This window comes from Aphelocoma coerulescens, chromosome 3 (assembly GCF_041296385.1).
Source record: "Aphelocoma coerulescens isolate FSJ_1873_10779 chromosome 3, UR_Acoe_1.0, whole genome shotgun sequence".
NCBI lineage: Eukaryota > Metazoa > Chordata > Aves > Passeriformes > Corvidae > Aphelocoma > Aphelocoma coerulescens.
The window spans coordinates 19,830,991-19,848,218 of NC_091016.1; the positions used below are offsets into that span (position 1 = coordinate 19,830,991).

Below are 17,228 nucleotides of genomic sequence, written 5' to 3' on the forward strand. Positions count from 1 at the left end.
CCTTCCCTTCCCTTCCCTTCCCTTCCCTTCCCTTCCCTTCCCTTCCCTTCCCTTCCCTTCCCTTCCCTTCCCTTCCCTTCCCTTCCCTTCCCTTCCCTTCCCTTCCCTTCCCTTCCCTTCCCTTCCCTTCCCTTCCCTTCCCTTCCCTTTTCCAGATATGGGTCTATATTTTTAATTTATTAATTTAATTCTTAGAGTTTTAGCTCATAAAGCCTTGCATTTAAAGAGAATTAAGCCCTGGATGATGAAAAAGAAATAAAGGTAAGCAAGTCACTTTTGTGAGTTCAAATTTTATCCCAAGACACTCAAAGGAAAAAAATGAATTTTCATTTAATTTTTATTTTAATTTGAAAATATACAGTTTGGATCCACTAGACTCAGATAGCATCTTAACAAGATATGCAAAACATATTTTACTTAATTACTTAATTCAAATACTGTTGCTGTGCAGTTAGGGTTTTCAGGTTGGGAAGCTATCTCTAAGGGAAAAAAAATAATTTTCAAGAATGATCACCTAAGAGAAAGGAAAAAAAAACCCAAAATCTTATTTGGAAGTCTTAGAAGGAAAAAGTAAACAGCTTGTCACTTGCAAGTAGGGGAAAATTTTGAAGACTCTCAAGGCAAAAGTCTTAAAAGGCATTTCTGACCCATTTGATTTCCTGTCTTTTACTCTCCAGCGGGTGCATCCGTGGTCAAGGTCACCTTTCTCTTAGTTAAGGAGTATCTAATGATGTTTACATGCCATGTTCAAATAGTTTCCCTTCAAAAAGGCTTTAAAACACAGCCTCTTCCTTTGGATCTCTGCATTCAATTGTCTGTTATGTTTTTGCAACAAGAGAAAAAAGGAGGGACAGGTACCAAGTCCTTCTGCCCCCCCATACAGCGCAGAAAAAGAATCTGCCTTTATAAATACAACACTGGTGCTGACTGGCTGGAGCCTGCTTACCCTAATGAGCTTAAAATCTTATTTGCAGAGGACATCTGTCAAGGCAGAAGTGAGGTACACAAGTGCTCCTAATCCATTAGCTCTAAATCCAGCCAAGCTCTCACACTCCTTTTTTTGAATCGAAGAAGAAAACCCAAGTGGGAACGGACTATGGGACAGGGTACAACTTCAAGAGTGGATCCTATGCAATAAACACATGGGATTTCAAGGCACACAACAAAGAAAACTGACAACAGAACTGGGATCATGATGGAAAACTGATAAACACGCCAGTCTGCAGCTCAGGATGACACAGTGAGTTGCATTTTTACTTGTTTTTTCCCTAGTTCTTCTGGATTTTTAATTGAAAATAAAGACGAAGAAAGGATGGGCTGCACACCTTCTCACAGTGAGACTGCTGCAAGAAGTGGTCTTAAGGCTTTGAATAAACCCAAAAGTGTTTTGCCGATTGATTCAAGAGATAAAGGAATCCCTCTACTGGTTAAAGGTTCATCTTGCTACAATATTGATGAATATGGGATCCAGAGGAAGGATTACCTGGAAGAAGAGGAGGATAGACTGTCAGAGCAGGACAAAAATGATAATTTGCAGTTATCTTCCAAGGCTCATTCAGATTCCCATATTTCCAGGGAAGACAAGAAAATTGAGAGGACAGCTACAGATGCTGAAGTCGTTATGTCTGAACTGATTGAGTCTCAAAAGCACATCACTGAGTCCATAGAGATCAGAAAGCAAACCTCCTGCAAATCAGAAGCATCGGCTTTTGTCTGGGATGACAAGAATGAAAGCAACACAAAGCAAATCCCAAAGAAAGAAAAGAAGAAAAAAACCCATAAGCTGGCAAAGCAAGGTCAACCTAACAAAAGTAAAGAAAAGTCCATTCTGGCCCCATGTGAGACAGAGAAGAAGGTCGACTTCCCAGAACTGCTTGTCAAGGCTCACCAGAGTGCGTACGCCTACTTAAATCCCAACCTCTCCAAGTATGAAACTATTCTGCACATGGCCAACCAGGCCACCCAAACTCAGCTCTTCCTACAGCAGATGATCAGCTTCCTTGTGCTTCGCTTCGATGAAATCAACCAGCTCTTGGAAGAAATTGCCAATGACGGGGAAAATCTTCTCAAAGATGTAGGTGGGAATCTGGCATGGCCAGCAGAAAAAGACGATTTGAAGGAGCACCCTGATCTTCTGCAACAACTGCTGCAGTACACGGTCAACAAAATGCAGCTGGTGAGTGGGATGCTGGCCTCCCTCACCTCCAATGCCCTGCAGGAGACATGCAGCTACCTGCAGTCTGCTGTGAGCAACTTGGAAGGCAAACTGAAAGCAAAGCAAAGCTTTGATGAGCACCTGCTACGGACGGTAAAGCTGCTTGAAGCCTCAACTGTGGGACTCTCTCAGTCTCACAGTGATGACAGGACTCTGTGTTCTGAGGACAGTGGCATTGGTGTGGACAATGAATCCCTCAGAGAGTTCAGTGCTGTTAGCCAGCACGGAGGACAACCAAGTGATTCCTGTGCACACGGACATCCATCCCAAAAGCATGCCAGAACAGCGGAGCGTGTGAATGGTGGGACGGCGTCAGTGGGCACAGCTGCATCCCATGGCTGTGCACTTGGAAGGCACTTTAAAGACGAAGTTCACTCATCCCTGCAAAGTAGGGAAGCGACTTCTTGTCAGGGTGGAGTACCAGAAGGCACTTCTGCCATGCCCCAATATGCAAGCTTGAGCAAAAGCCGTTCCTACAACTCCTTGCAGTCCGATTCTACTCAGGAAGGTGAACATTTCAAAATCTGTGAATCAGCAGATTTTCCTTCTGATGAGGATGAGGAGGAGGATGATGATGATGATGAAGAAGAGAGCACACTGGGGGAAGATGATGACAACACAAGTTTATCAGAAATGGGGAAGGATGCTCTGCCAAGGAGGTCCCTGTCTTCACCTGCACTCACTGATAATGTGCAAAGGCAGTCCATCAAGAGGACAGAGAATGTAGATACAGAAGAAATCATTTTGAAGATGAAAGATGCCATCAGTGAAAAAATCAAGTTCGTCCCAGCTAAATCCAGGCGTAAAGAATGGGTAGAGGATGAGAGCGGAAGAGCAGTCCTAGCAAAAAGGCCCAGTACGGCAACAGGCAGACAGAGAACATTTGGGAAACAACGACGGTCCAGGTCAGAGGAGTCCCTCAGAAGCCAGGCAGAGGACCCGACTCTCCTAGAGCTTCAGAGGACTCAGAAGGAGCTCAGCAAAAGGCTGGAAATGTTGTATGGAAAGGATATAGCTAACAACCTGGAGCTTTGGAAATCAAGAACAGCACCTTATTTGCAGGGTGAGCAAATTACATCTAGGTCCTCCCGCAAACTGAAGGCAGGCCTCTCAAAAAATTTCAGCATCCTGCCTAACCAGGATAAAGTCCCTTCGTTCACATCTGATCAAAATCCTGCCTGTCCACTGAATGAAAAGAGAGGCAGGAAGCCTGTAAGAGCTACTGTGCCTACCCAGGAGACATCAGGAGACAAAGAAAATGAGCCTCCTGGAGCACAAATGCTCAGTGGCAGCAGCTGTACCCCCCGGCAGTCTGTCAAAAAACTTATTGAAACCTTCAGTCCTACTGATGATCTTGCAAAAGCCACACCTCTAAGATCCTTAGGACCAATAAAGTGCATCAGAAAATTTGGACTTCCAGTCATCCCACCCACCATTCCCTTTCAGAGAGGCCTGGCACCTTTAAATCTTAAGCATCGTATTTCACCAGTAGAAGACACAAACACCAATGATGTTTCTTCTAGCTTTCCAAATGCCTTTCTTCCTGCATCACCTGCAGAATTAAGCAAAAAGGACACAAAGGAAGAGACTGATGAAGACACTGAGAACCTGCCACCACCACCACCTGAAATGTTAATGGACACTTCTTCTGAAAATTTATCAGAGCCTGAAGAAACTGCAAGAATAGAAGGAAACTCTTCAGAAGATGTCAAAAAGACCACCAAACCAGAATTGCATGCTGCTAAGAGATCACAAGTTTCCCCAAAAATGAAAGCCTCCCTTCAGTCCATTGACTTATTGCCAAGTAAAAATATCAGCGGCCCCAGTGTGGCAACTAATAAAGATCTAAGGAATAGCAGAGCAGGGGATGAGAAACTGCAGAGGTACTCCCTGGAGCTGAACCCTACCAACGTGCACATCCCTAGCCAGGAGGAGATATTAGCAACCCAGAGGAAAGAGGCTGCAGATTTATACAAGCAAACCCATAAAATTATTCCTCTTCAAAATCCTAGTGGGGTTTCAAACCCACACAGCAACAGCTCAGAGAGCAAGGGGCTCAATCCACCGGTGACTTCAGTGCCATGCCAGAAGCACGGCTCTCCTGATTCGCTCCGGAGCAATGAGAAAGGCTCACCGTTTGCCAGGAGGGTCTCCCCAACAAGAACTCCTCCTTCTTCACCAACTGAGAAACGGCTTTTCAGACCCCCAACACATCACAGACACTCTCTGCAGGCTTTTAGCAACACGCAACCGAGCTCACCCACCATGCAGAGGAAACCCAGTCCCCCCTCTAGCCCCAGGGTGCCCAGCCCACCCTTGCAGAAGAAGCTGCCCTCTCCGCCACCACAGCGAAAACCACTCAGCCCTCCTGTGGGGCACAAGCAAAGCTCACCAACAGCACAGCGGCTGGCAGGCTCCCATGCTCCATTCCCCACCACCCCCTCCCCACCAGCCTCCCCATCTCACTCCTACAAGGGGCCAAGAGCTGGGCTGGATGCTGGGGATGAGCACCAGCTCTCCTCCTCCAAGAGGGGCAGCAATGTCCGTTCCATATTTTGCCCAGCCACCTCTTCCTTATTTGAAGCCAGACCTCCACTGGTACCCACCACATGCACTCCTGAGGTGACCAGCCAGCCTGAAGCTGCATCACATCCCCAAAAGAGCAGTCTGCTATTCCGGCAGCCCGCAGACCGGACCAGAAAGCCATCCCTGAGCACCACCAATGCTCAGCCGTTCGTAAGGAGAAGTTTCTCTGACCGCCGACCAGGGGTCCAGCTTCATCTTCCAGCTCCTCTAACAGCCAGCAGCGAACCTGCACTTAACCAAGCAAGGTAAGAAACTTCATGCCAGAAAAGTGAACCTATATTAAAATGCCCTAAGGTATATCACCGTGTCCCGCAGCCATAGGGAGGAGGAGAGAAGATCCAGCAGGCAGGAATTGTGCAGAAAGATTGAGTTATTTAATTATTTTACAAACACTTTTATAGACTTTTTTTCATAGTCTAATTGGACAAGGACCAGCCACGCCTTGGGGGTGATTGGCTAAAATCCTAAAACATCCATTGTCAAAATATTTTTCTACTGTACCATAAACAAGATTTTTTTTTCAAGGTTGCAGGTGTTTTATTGTTTACAGAACTCTGCTACTATCTCTGTGAGAGAGAAAAGTCTCTCACAGACGTAAAAAATAGCAAGAAAATCCTTGCTAGCAGCATTTTTGTATCCACAGACCTATAGCACTGTGTTGGCTTTCTAAACTTCTGATGGGAATTCAATGTTGTTAAGAGGTTTCCCGGAAAGGAGCCCTGTTCATGTTTAGAAGACATGGCCGGGCAAAGATAGCACTCTATGACCATCCTTTCCAATTGAAATAATCTGTTCTATTTTCTTGCCTCTGATTTCAGTAGACTACCAGTCTGAATGAAGGGAAGAGTTAACTGTCCATGGCTTGCTCAAGCCCTACCCTTACACATAAGCTGTGACAGGCAGCTCAGGGAAAATTCAGTGTTGGTTTCATGGCATAGAACTCCCCTCATTTGTGTGGGGGCAAAGGGCTTCCACATTCAATTCTTAAAAGCTCTGAAGTAGCCCTCAGGTTATAAACATAAATATTCATGAGAAGATAGGCTGGAGCCAAGAAAAGGGGTGTTGTTCTATCATCAGCCTCTAGTCCAGTATAAACTGTTCAGCTGAAAGCTGTGGGAGAATGTTTCAAGTCAGCTGACAAGAATGAGAGACAGATAATGTGTAGGAAAGAATCTGTGTGGACATAATTATAGGCTGGAATTATGAGCTTCTTGTGCACACTTTCAGACCTGGGTGCTGATTTCAAGTCTGATGGGTCTACAGCCCAAGCCCAATTTTCAAAGTGGAAAAGCATCCCATGGCTACTGGAGATTCATTGCTCTGAAAAATAAATCAAAGCATCAAACACATGCCAATTCCATGTTTGCAAAAATTGGTGGCCTGTTATTAAAAAAATGGGCTTAGCTTTAAATTTTGTCCATCACCTAAAAAAAAAAAAAAAAAAATCATAAAACCAGCCAGGAAATAGAAGTGGGTATTTGGGAATACTCAAAGATGTGTAACAGCCTGGAAGTACAGTGGTGTTATTCTAGTTTCTTAACATCTTAGGATGTGTAAGTCAGTTAAGCTTTAAGCTTCTCTGGTAACCTTTCCACACATGAGTATTTTTGCTCTTGCCCCAGAAGAGCTGCAGCCACATGACTCATTCCCGTGAGGAGGGATAGGGATTGCAAGATCAACCCCAACAGGATGAAATTGCACTCAGTGCACTGCGAGCACAGGGACAGTCATGGGCACTGAAGACAGATGTCCAGGCATTCCCTCCCCAAAGACAGAACAAGGACTGAGTATCCCACGCTGACAGTAGAGGAATGTGCTGAACAAAACATGTAAAAAACACTGGGAAATGCAAACCATTTTGCATTCCTGGTTCTAAGACTGCATTGCAGTCTGACATTTGAATATTTCCTAAAATTCCTGTACTGTGTTGCTGGGTTTTCTGTTGTTTTTATGTACTGTGTGAAGTCAGCTTTGTCTACTCTGGTGCCTGCCAGCAGAAAAAAATGTTTTCAAAAGAGGTTTTAAGTAAAACCTTGTAAGACAAAAGCCCTGGCAGTTTTATGGATGCATTTTAAAATCAGTCTGTTATAAATTGCTAGCTAATTTATACTTCAGTGGGGTGTATGATCTTTCTATCATAGTCTGTCAGCATATAGTGAGTAATATAAATGAAACTCACTCTAAATAAAATCATCCCTTTCATGAAAAAGTCATATATCCTACTGTTATGATCTACAAGTATTTTGGAAGAATGAAATACATCCTGAGCCAAATTCAGCTTATCATTTACCCCAATGAACATCAACAGTAATACTAGTCAGTTATGCCAAATTTATATCAACATAAGAAAAAGGGAAATTTAGGCCATTAATTACCCCACACACTGATTTAAGATGCAATGCACAACTGTGTGTTTTCTTACACCCAAAATAAGCTGCCTGGAGTAAATTTTACAGACCTTGCATTGAACAGCCTAAAATGAATATCACAGCCAATGTGCCAATGGGCAGAGAAGGACCATTTTGGGAGTGGCACATGGCAAAAGCTCTGACAGCTCTTCCCATCACTGCAGGTCCTCTCCTCCTGCTGAGGACTGGGGTGGTTGCCACAGCTGTAAGCACCACATCCCCCTGTGCAGAAGCTGAGCCCTGCTCTTTTAGCAGGTGTCTTAATGGACAAACCACCACCCTCTGATCATCTTTCTCCTCCAAGTTCATTAAACAGCCAGGACTTTCTTTGCTTTGTAATTCACCCAGCTGACAGAGGAACATCTCAAAATGTCTGAACCTAAACCTAAACCTCCTCATTCTAGCAATGTTGGCTTGCATGTGGTCTCAAATTCACAAGCCATTACCACACAGCTGTCAGTTTCCTTTCCTTCGTTCCTTCCCTTGCTTTACCTCTTCTTTCCAGTTATATCAATGCCTTTTTTTGATCTGTGTGGTGTTTTCCTATGTTATTTTTCTGTGTTATTAGCAGCTTCATTAGTAGAAGGGAGAGGACACAGAGGCAAACCTGAGATACCATCAATCTTTTATAGGTAAAACATTTTGAAGACCAGTGAATTATCCCCTTTCTCCCATGCTCACAAGCTCAGGGATATAAAAGATGTATCTCCCCACTTTTCCCATACCAAATTAAAACATCCATTTGCTGAGAAGTAGGTTACCCAAGATAATCTGGCAAGAGCTTGTACAAGCAAAAAGAGGCAGCTGAGTTGCCCCTCCCACACACCCCCTTTTAGCAGAAACACACACAAAAAAGAGGCAACTTCCATCTTATTTTGCCAGCTGGCATTGATGAGCATTAAACGTCAGCATTGTGTGCAGATTCCTGTGTCTCCTGCACACTCACTGCTGTCCTAGAAGGCAAAACCCACTCTTTTTCCAAGCATGTCTTCTGCCCATCCTATGTTGTAAGGAGTATCAGGACTTAAAACATTATTAGTCCTAATTAGGGCTGGAGCTGGAGCTTCTGCATTTACTCTAAGGGTACCTGACAAGAACTTCAGTTCTCAAGTCAGTACAACTGGTTCCTATTTGAACAGCCTGTGGTTGGATAGACTGAGATAACTTTGCTGGTTTCTAACCTTGGTCATTTGACAGCAATCAGCAATTATTGGCATCTCAGTAAGGCACAAAATGTACAATTGCTCTGCTCATAGAAATTCTGCTAATCTGTAACACAGTTTCTGGGTACACACCTTAACAAAATAGTGTTTCATTGACACTGCTCCTCTCCCAAGAGGTAGAGCAGAGGGAGAAGATTAAATGCTATTATCTTTAAGATACTGTTCAATGAGGGCTTGAGAATGGATTGGGTTGACTGAATCAGGCTCAAAGCAAGTAGCCCAAATGAGCCCCTCTGCAACTGGGGGATATTTGAATCTGGATTAGTTTCATGCCTGGACAAGTATCACAAATCTCTTCATTTAGCAGTTCAAATCATTAAAGTCCTAGCAGTTAAAAGAAGGAATATAACAGCTTGTCTGTAGTTGAAAGCTCATTCAGTTTAGCAGTCTATATACTTAAAATACAGTAACAATTCCCAGATAGCTCTGAAATACATCCCCATATTGAGCTTCAGCCACATGAATTAGCTGCAGCAACACAGGGCACACTTGACACACTTCAGCAGGAAGGCAAAGGGTGTGAGATATTCATTACTAGATCCACTGCTATGATCAGTCTTGATACATAAAGTTCCCGTACCCATAGGGAGTGCCACAGCAACCTCAGGAACATCACTTACACTTTCTGTGTCTCAGTGCTCCTGTCAGCAGAGTGAGAGTAGCAGATTTATAATACCAGAATTCCCCTCCCACAGTCATGCTGGCGTGCTCAGAAATCACTGTAACCAGGCTAAGGAGATGCACGTCGGAGGTAAGACCTTTCCTTTCCCTCAGCAGTCTGAAACAAGACTTTTCACCCAAATCTGCCCCTGTCTGCAAGGGAACCCAGTCTCACACTGATCCCCTGTTAAACATACAAAATGTTGGGAGGGGTACAGTGCATTTGGCATGACAAGAGTACAATCTGGATTGTGGTGCATATAAAGAGTGTGTATTCTGGAGGAGATGGGGAATGCCAGGGTATCGTGCAGCGTTTGCACTTCGTGGGTTAACATGGTCTAATCAGTGCTGTTTTAAAAAGTCACGGTTCATTAGCCTCTTAACTTAAGCATCTTTCCTTCTGCAGCTTGGAGAGGAGCCCTAGAAAAGCAGGTGACTCTTGGAACAGCTCTGGCATTGCTGAAACCAAAGAGTCCAACAGATCCGCTTCCCACCCCGAGCTCTACGTCGTGGGCCAGGGGCTGCAGAGGGACTGACAGCAGAAGCACCCCCAGAGGCAGAGGCATGAGCAAGGCCAGAGGCCCCAGAGGGAGGAAACAGCCTTGCCCAAGCCTCCAAAACGTGGCTCCATCTTCTCTTGCAAGGAGACTATACGATGGCATTGCATCAAAAACCCCAAACTGGGCTCAACAGTCTAATGAAATACCAGCCAGCTGCTCCTCCTTTCATTCCATGGTTTTACTCAGAGATCTACATGGAGCAAAAGAAGCACTTTGTAGCTGGGTGAGCCTGAGACAAATTTGGTTGATGAAGACAGGACCTACAGCCAAGTCCTTTTTTCCCCAGTTTAGACAAGAGTTAAAAAACCAACACAAATTATCATTATTCAGGATGTTATCTATTCAGTAGGCATCACAGTCTGTGTAAAAAGGACTGTTGTGACTTTTCCAGGAGGGAGGTGAAGCCCTGAACCAATTGAGTGTTACTGCAATTAAACATCCATGGCTTCAGCAAAGCCACATCTTCACCCTAGGTGTTTATCAACATGCAGGGAGGGAATAATGTCATACACAACTTAAAACAAAGCAAGCCCTTTTGAAAGAAAAAAATTAGGGATCTAACTCCCTCAAAAAAGGCTTTGATCTTCTAAATCACCTTTGATTACCAGATAATCTTATCACCTCTAGTTTCCAGGGTACAAGGCTTAATCCTGATTAGAGCCATTTTGCAATAGCCTGATCAAACAACACTATAAATCACAAGGCATCTAAGGACATATTGGGGGGTTTTGTTTGGGTTTGTTTTTCTTTTTTTTTTAAAAGAAAAAAATGCCACCATAGAGAATCCTATTCTCCCTGAATTTTTTTTTTCTGATTTATGCCATTTGAGAGTATTTATTGTAATTTCACTGGAGATTCTAGACAGATTCTTGTTAATAAAAACACAAGTTATTTATCATCAATTAATCCTAAGCTTTTATAGCATTCATTGGAATGCCATCTCAAAAATTACTGGATCTTTCTCGCCTAACTAATCATGGTTAAGATGCAATTTTTAATTAATGTAGTTTTAGTTTCATTTGACATGTTTTCATCTACAACTTTAGTACAGAATAAGATCCCTTAAAAAAAAATTTGTATCATACTTCATTAGGAATAGTTTAAATGTTTCCTACTGTTTTCATCAAGGTGGTGTCTGGGAATTTCACCTTCACACAGAATTTTTACCCTTCCTGCCCACCTCCACAACGAGAGAACGGATCTTCATCTTCTCCAGTACCAGGGTTACCCTCTGGATACTGAACTCCTGAGTTTTAGTCCTGTGCCTTAACCACAACTATCTTTCACCAAATACAGTGCCATTTTGCACCACAGACCCAGGGCAACCTTAATTGTTATGTTTAAAGTGGGGGTTTGAATATAGAGACGCAACTGGCAGTGAATAGTTACTTTGGATAGTCAGGGGTTTGTGAGCTTAAGGAGGCCAAGCAGCCATACCCATACAGACATCAGCCAATCCACCATGTAATCATACAGGCAGACACACCATCCCCTATCAAGCTGGCAAATCACCAGGGAGATACTGCAAAGCTTGCCAGCAGTGTAAACTCCACAAGCGAGTCTTCCCCCTCATCAGAAGTGCAGTTCTCCCCCTCCTAAGAATACAAATACATTTTTACATGCATTTTGGGTTGGTTTGTTCTGCTGGCAGTAACCCCCCAGAACAGAAGCAAACCAGAAACACGACAGCAGGACACTGGCACTTTGCAAGCCTAAATGCAGCTTTGCAGAGGGAAACGGAGCGGAGTGGGAGGACAGCCTCTCCTCCTCAGCTACTACAATCAGTTCATATCTTTATGGCTTCATGCTGAAATTTCCCAGCACCCATGATGGGGAATAAGAGAAGGTATTTATTTACATCCCTCAAGCAGCAGATTCTGCTAGAGCAGCACATGGGGCAACACTTCAGCAGTCAAGCTGGAAACCTCCTCCCATGTGTGCTCTCTGGACATGGAGTCAGCCAAAGCCTCTTTCCCCAAAACCAGGCTCCCCTGAAGACGTGTGCATGACCTGGCATCCTAGCACTTCATCTCTCCCGGCTCTGACTGAGGCTGTGGTCATCAGGAGGCTCCTTGCAAACACAATCCCACCTAAAGACTGTAGCTGTTGAAGGATTCTGGTGCTGCCCAAAGGATGCTGCAGCAAACTGCTCATTGTACACAGGACACAGCTTCTGGAGGAGTGTTCTGCAAGTTTGTAACATGAACTCATGATTACATGTAGTTAAGAGATTCTCTTTTGTCCAGTTAATGTATAGGACTCTTGCAAAAAATGTGTTTACCTTCAATTTGTACTGCAAGCATGAAATAGAGAGTAACTCTAGTATGCAGGAAATGATAGTTTGCCTCACCACTTTTTTAAAAAAAATTAATTTTTTAACAGGCTTTTTTGTCAACAGTTCAATTTTTCACAAATACAACATTTCTGGAATACAGTTGTTTTATAAGACCAGGCTCAATTTTAACATTTATTTTTTACTGATGTAAATAAAACAGAGGTTTTATATACAAGGTATGAGTTTGATCTCCCATATTCTGTATGCAACCAGTTTCAATCTTAGCCCAGAGTTATATTATTGATGCCTCCCTTAGTGTACTAACTAGTGCCCTGAACTATAAAAAGTCCATTTGCTTCCTCTTCCCCCACCCCAACATAAGCTTGTTTTGTTTTGTGTTTTGCTGGTACATCAATTAACTTAGGCTGCATTTCCACTCAGCAAATACGTCATTTTTTAGGCTACAAGATCCAGCCTGGGCACTGAGAGACCAGAGCATAGGTCAGCTGTGCTTCCACCCCTGCCCTGATGTAAGCCTGAACTACCTGGCAGTCTTGTACTCAGTTCAGTAGAGTTTCTGTGTAAAATCACAGCTAACTCGGGGGGCAGTAGCTTGGTCCTAAGGGTTAAAATCAGAGTGCACTCGCTGCAGTGGAGTCAGATTGCAAAGGAATCGAGCACAGAGTGAAGCAGGATCAGGTTTCCAGCCAGGGCTTCATAGCTGTGGAAAGAGCAGCCGACAGCTCTGTGCTGCACTTAATCTGCAGACCTTTAACAAGTTGGCAGCTGCCCTTGTTTCCAGTGACACTGCTCAAATCTCAAACCTTTAAGGGGCGTGTCATTTCATTCCTTTGGCATGTGAAGATGACCAGAACACTAGGGCACTACACACACTCCAGTTCCTTTTTTTTTGACTTCAAGAACTACCTCAGCCTGGAGGAGACTGAGGGGAGACCTCACTGCAGTTACAACTTCCTCGCAGAGGGGCAGGCACTGATCTCTGCTCTGTGGTGACCAGTGACACGACCCAAGGGAATGGCCTTAAGTTGTGTCAGGAGAGATTTAGTTTTGTTATTAGGGAAAGGTTCCTCCCCCAGAGGGTGGCTGGGCACTGGAACAGGCTCTCCAGGGCAGTGATCACAGCACCAAACCTGACAGAGTTCAAGAAGTGTTTGGACAACACTCTCAGGCACAAGGTGTGACCCTTGGGGTGTTCTGTGCAGGGCCAGGAGCTGGACTCGATGATCCTTGTGTGTCCCTGTCATTTCAGAATATTCTGTGATTAGCAATATGGCTGAGAATGCTATGCAGGTTATCAATAAATTCAGCATATTGCAGTGTTAATACTGCCACACCTCTTAACATTCAAGGCATTCCATAACCGTTTATGAAGTTTTACCATTAAGAGAAATATTCTGAGAAGATATCACCTTTGCTACAGGAAGGAAAGAAACCATAACACAGAGATAAAATAACCTGTTTTTACTGTCATGTCTCATCAGTAAAAAACTGCCATTATCTCCTGAAGAGAAAACCTGCTAGATTAGCAAATCATTAATTCTTCCACATCAAATGTACTCAGCGCTATCATCACTACAGCATGTGGAGATGCATTTTGCAGGTATGAACTTCAAACTGCAATTTTGATCTTCCTGGGCAAGATCCTATGGGCAAGATCCATAGCACCTGCAGTAAGGATTAGGGACTCACTTCCACATTGCCTTCAGGTAAAGGTGAAGGTTAATACAAACTCACAACTGTATACTGGATCATCTGAAGGCTGGGGGCAAAGATCCCAAGTTTGCATTTCTTGCCCACAGCCCTTTTTGGATAAATAATGAAAATGTTAATGTCAAATGAAAACATGTGCAGATAGAGACAGCAGATGCTCAGCAGAACAAGGTGATCAAGGCCCAGGACCACGCTATCCTTCTGATCCCACTTCCATTCATCTCCCCTATACCCGCCCTGGACCTATCCTGTTCCACCACTTCTAGCACTAAATTACCTACAGGCCTCACAGCCCCTAATTGTTCTCCTCTCAGTGACATTCTGATTTTCAAAATCTGGCCTCTTACATCTCTTCCTTTATTCTTTTCTCTTTCTTTACTAACATACAACTCTGTGATTGCATTAAGTAATAGTGCGAGAATTTCTGAAGTTAGACTGTACAGACCACACCCTTTAGCAAGATTATTTCAAAGGAAAAAGGGGTGATATGTCTATCTTACTCCGTATCTATCCCTCCTGCTTTAGTAAAGTTTTCCTCAAGGCACAGATTAATTGATTGTATAGGAATTGAAGAGAAACTGAAAGCATTCAATGCAACAGGCTGCCCTTCATTTATTAATACCACTGAACCACTGGCTCCTTAGGATATGAGTGAACCAAAGTCAAAGCCAGAGGATGCTAACAAAGACCATCCTTCGCAGAGCAGTAGCTATAAAGCTGTGATCAAAACCTTCCAGTATTCCAGCAGACATGTGGCAAGGCAGAGATGACTCTGCAGTTAAAATCTAAACCAACAAATTTACCAGCTGCTTGCCTTTTAAGTGTGACCCTGTCAACCTTATGGGGCAATTTCACTGCAGCCTTACCCCCTCTTATAATTAGTAGAAGTCTGATATCTCTTACATCCAAACTGGAAATTAAACCTGCCAGTACGATACAATGGCCTTAGTTTTGGAATGTTTTACTCCTCTTTGAAGCTTTGTGTCTCTTTGCTAGTAAATATAGTTACTGTGGACAACCAGGGCACAAGGCAATGCATCTTTCAGATCTTTTTGACCAGCCAAGGTTTCATCAATAACCAGATATCCCTGCAGATCCTTTCATCTTTATATTTCAGGGAAAACACATGCATATACATGCACAAGTTAACTACTGTAAGGGACCTGGATTACAAGTAGGTTCTCATAGCACAGTGTCTCACGTGGATAAGCCAGGAAACAGAGCATCAGGGTGCACCCTGCTACCACAGTGCTCTGCAGTTGAGCATCTAGTTACAAAAGACTCCTGGTAAGTAGTTACCTAATTACAAGTCTTAGACAAATTTCGTATTAGTCCAAATAACATATCAACAGAAATAGGGTGCAAAAAAAGAAATACAAACACCAAACTCTCTAAGGTGCAAAACAAAGAAATAACCTAGAATACGCCACAGACAATTTTAAAAAACCCACAAGCAATACTATGCTCTTCATGTTGAAAAACTCAGTACTTCAGAACTATTTCTCCTGCCAAGAGCCAAGAGAAGAAAGCATGCACTGCACCTCTGAGCTCTGCTATCCCAGGCAAGTATTTGATGTCCCATTTTCAGCCCCACAGAGTTCCCTTGACAGCCAAATAACCGTATTAAGCTTTTCCACAGAAGAACAGCCACTGCAAACACCACAGCGAAGGACTGCAGTGGGCATTTAGATGCTTGGCGTATTCCCAGTTTCCCTGGACTGATCAGTGGCTCTGCAACCTGTCTTCTCCCAACACACAATGAAGACTGTTGTGACCTTTTCAGAGGCTGTTTACAAACCAGTAAAAATAGAAAAGTGCTCATCAAATAAACTTAATAACTCCTAAAGCCTCTTAAATAAATTCTTAATAATTTTAAGAGTCCTTTGATAGGTTTAACTTAGACTTTTTGCAGGAGAGAGACTAGAACTTGTGTGAGTTTCTCTATTCTTTGGATGATAATTCCCAGGAGACTGATGTTCTCCAGAAGTACAAAGCAATAGCTCTGGGGGTGACTACTTCCCAGTCACTCATTTGGGGATGAGAAGCCAATCCTGCAAAAAGTACACAGAAAGCTAGCACGGGGGCCAATGGATCCAATTATCCTAAACTTCTTATCTCAGATTTTCTTTTCCTCCTAAACTTGCACAAAACTGAGCCAAGACCCAAGCTATATCTAACTTTAGTTTTGTAAGCTAAGCACTTACCAGTACTCTGAAGCACCAGAAGGAGGACCATGCATCATGCCTATTTGTTGGAAGACTAAGACGTGTTTCTGGTGTGCAAGAGCAATGACTTTGAGGAGAGACAAAAATTCAAACAATGTGTGTGCAAGTAGATGTGAAGTTTCACTGCCTTTTCTAGGATATTTTAGAAAGATCTAAGAGAATATTGCAGGAGGGAGCAGGTGCCTAATTTTGTCTCCAGAGGAATCTCCAAAGGACACATCCACTCTGCTGGTGATGGCAGGCAACCCCATAAGCTCACAGACTAGTTTTCCCTGACACATGCCAGCCTTCCTGGGCTTTACTAGGCTGGGATTTAAACCATAGCTAAGCAAACACACGCAGCCACGTGACACAGAGTTTTTCCTCCAGAAAACCTAATTAACACATTCACATGCATTTTCTTCTCTAACATCAGAACCTGGAAACCATGAAGACTTTGCTGTCAAAAGGTTACAATTTGCACTGGGCTCAGAAGTGTTTTTCCCTAAGGCAGAGAAAATTGAAATGTGAAGTTTAAAAGCTTCATATGACTATGAAAAGAAAATGTAAAATCATTTCTGGAAAAGCAGCATTGTCAGTGATCATGCAGCCCACCAAGAGCTGGAGCTGAACCCAGAATTGCTTGTTCCAGCTATGCAGGAATTCAATATGCTGGCAAGCACTGGTCCATGGTAACAAATGATCCCATACCCATGGGCTGAGTGGCACCCAGGCTGGAGTATAAATAGATTTGAGGAACCCTTGTCACCTGTTACTGGCCTCGCAGTCTGCTCATCCTTCTGCAAACAAGTCGCAAACAACGCTGTTGGACTGCTGTCCTGGGTAAATATACATACAGATGCCTTTTCCAAAGCAGTGCCTCTTTTGCCAGTGAAATACACGTCCTCTTCTTACCTGTGGAATTGTGATTGAAGACGCCTCTGAGCCAGATCTGTCTGAGATTGCAAAGGAGCAAAGCTTTGGGATTTGGGCACATTCTCTTTGTTGCTTTGCTCAGGCCTTTTGTGAGCACAGAATGCATTGAGGCAGAAAACTGTAGACTACACAGGATCTTCTGGGTCCATTGCTTTCCAAACATGTCAATAGGTGGCCTCGTTGTAATGACAAATAACAAACAGCAGCACAAATGACATGAAGAAAACACGGCAAAAGAGGAACAGGAGAGGCCCAGGGGAGGAAAGGATATGGTGAGACACTGGCACATCAAGTGAGTTGCACTCTGATAACCTCTAGGCTAGCAGGTCCTGGTCTCACATTCTCTGCTTGGTTTATTTAAATTTATTTTATTTAATTTTTTTTTAAATCATCAAAATAAAATACAATTAAAATATTCAAAACACATTTA

The 17,228-nt window shown here is 43.4% G+C and overlaps 1 protein-coding gene across 1 annotated transcript; it reads left to right on the plus strand.

Annotated features, from left to right (window-relative positions):
* Positions 1–1,312: 1,312 nt before the first annotated feature.
* Positions 1,313–9,628, plus strand: PCARE (photoreceptor cilium actin regulator). The gene is made up of 2 exons (XM_069008466.1): positions 1,313–5,046; positions 9,499–9,628. Exons 1-2 carry the CDS (start codon positions 1,313–1,315, stop codon positions 9,626–9,628), a joined length of 3,864 nt encoding a protein of 1,287 aa, XP_068864567.1.
* The last annotated feature ends 7,600 nt before the right edge of the window (positions 9,629–17,228 follow it).

What these genes read in the sequence shown, in the direction of transcription:
- PCARE (XM_069008466.1), top strand. Translation starts at nt 1,313, where the DNA reads ATGGGCTGCACACCTTCTCACAGTGAGACTGCTGCAAGAAGTGGTCTT. An exon ending in CCTGCACTTAACCAAGCAAG is followed by an intron (nt 5,047 to 9,498) that starts GTAAGAAACTTC and finishes TTCCTTCTGCAG; the next exon opens with CTTGGAGAGGAGCCCTAGAA.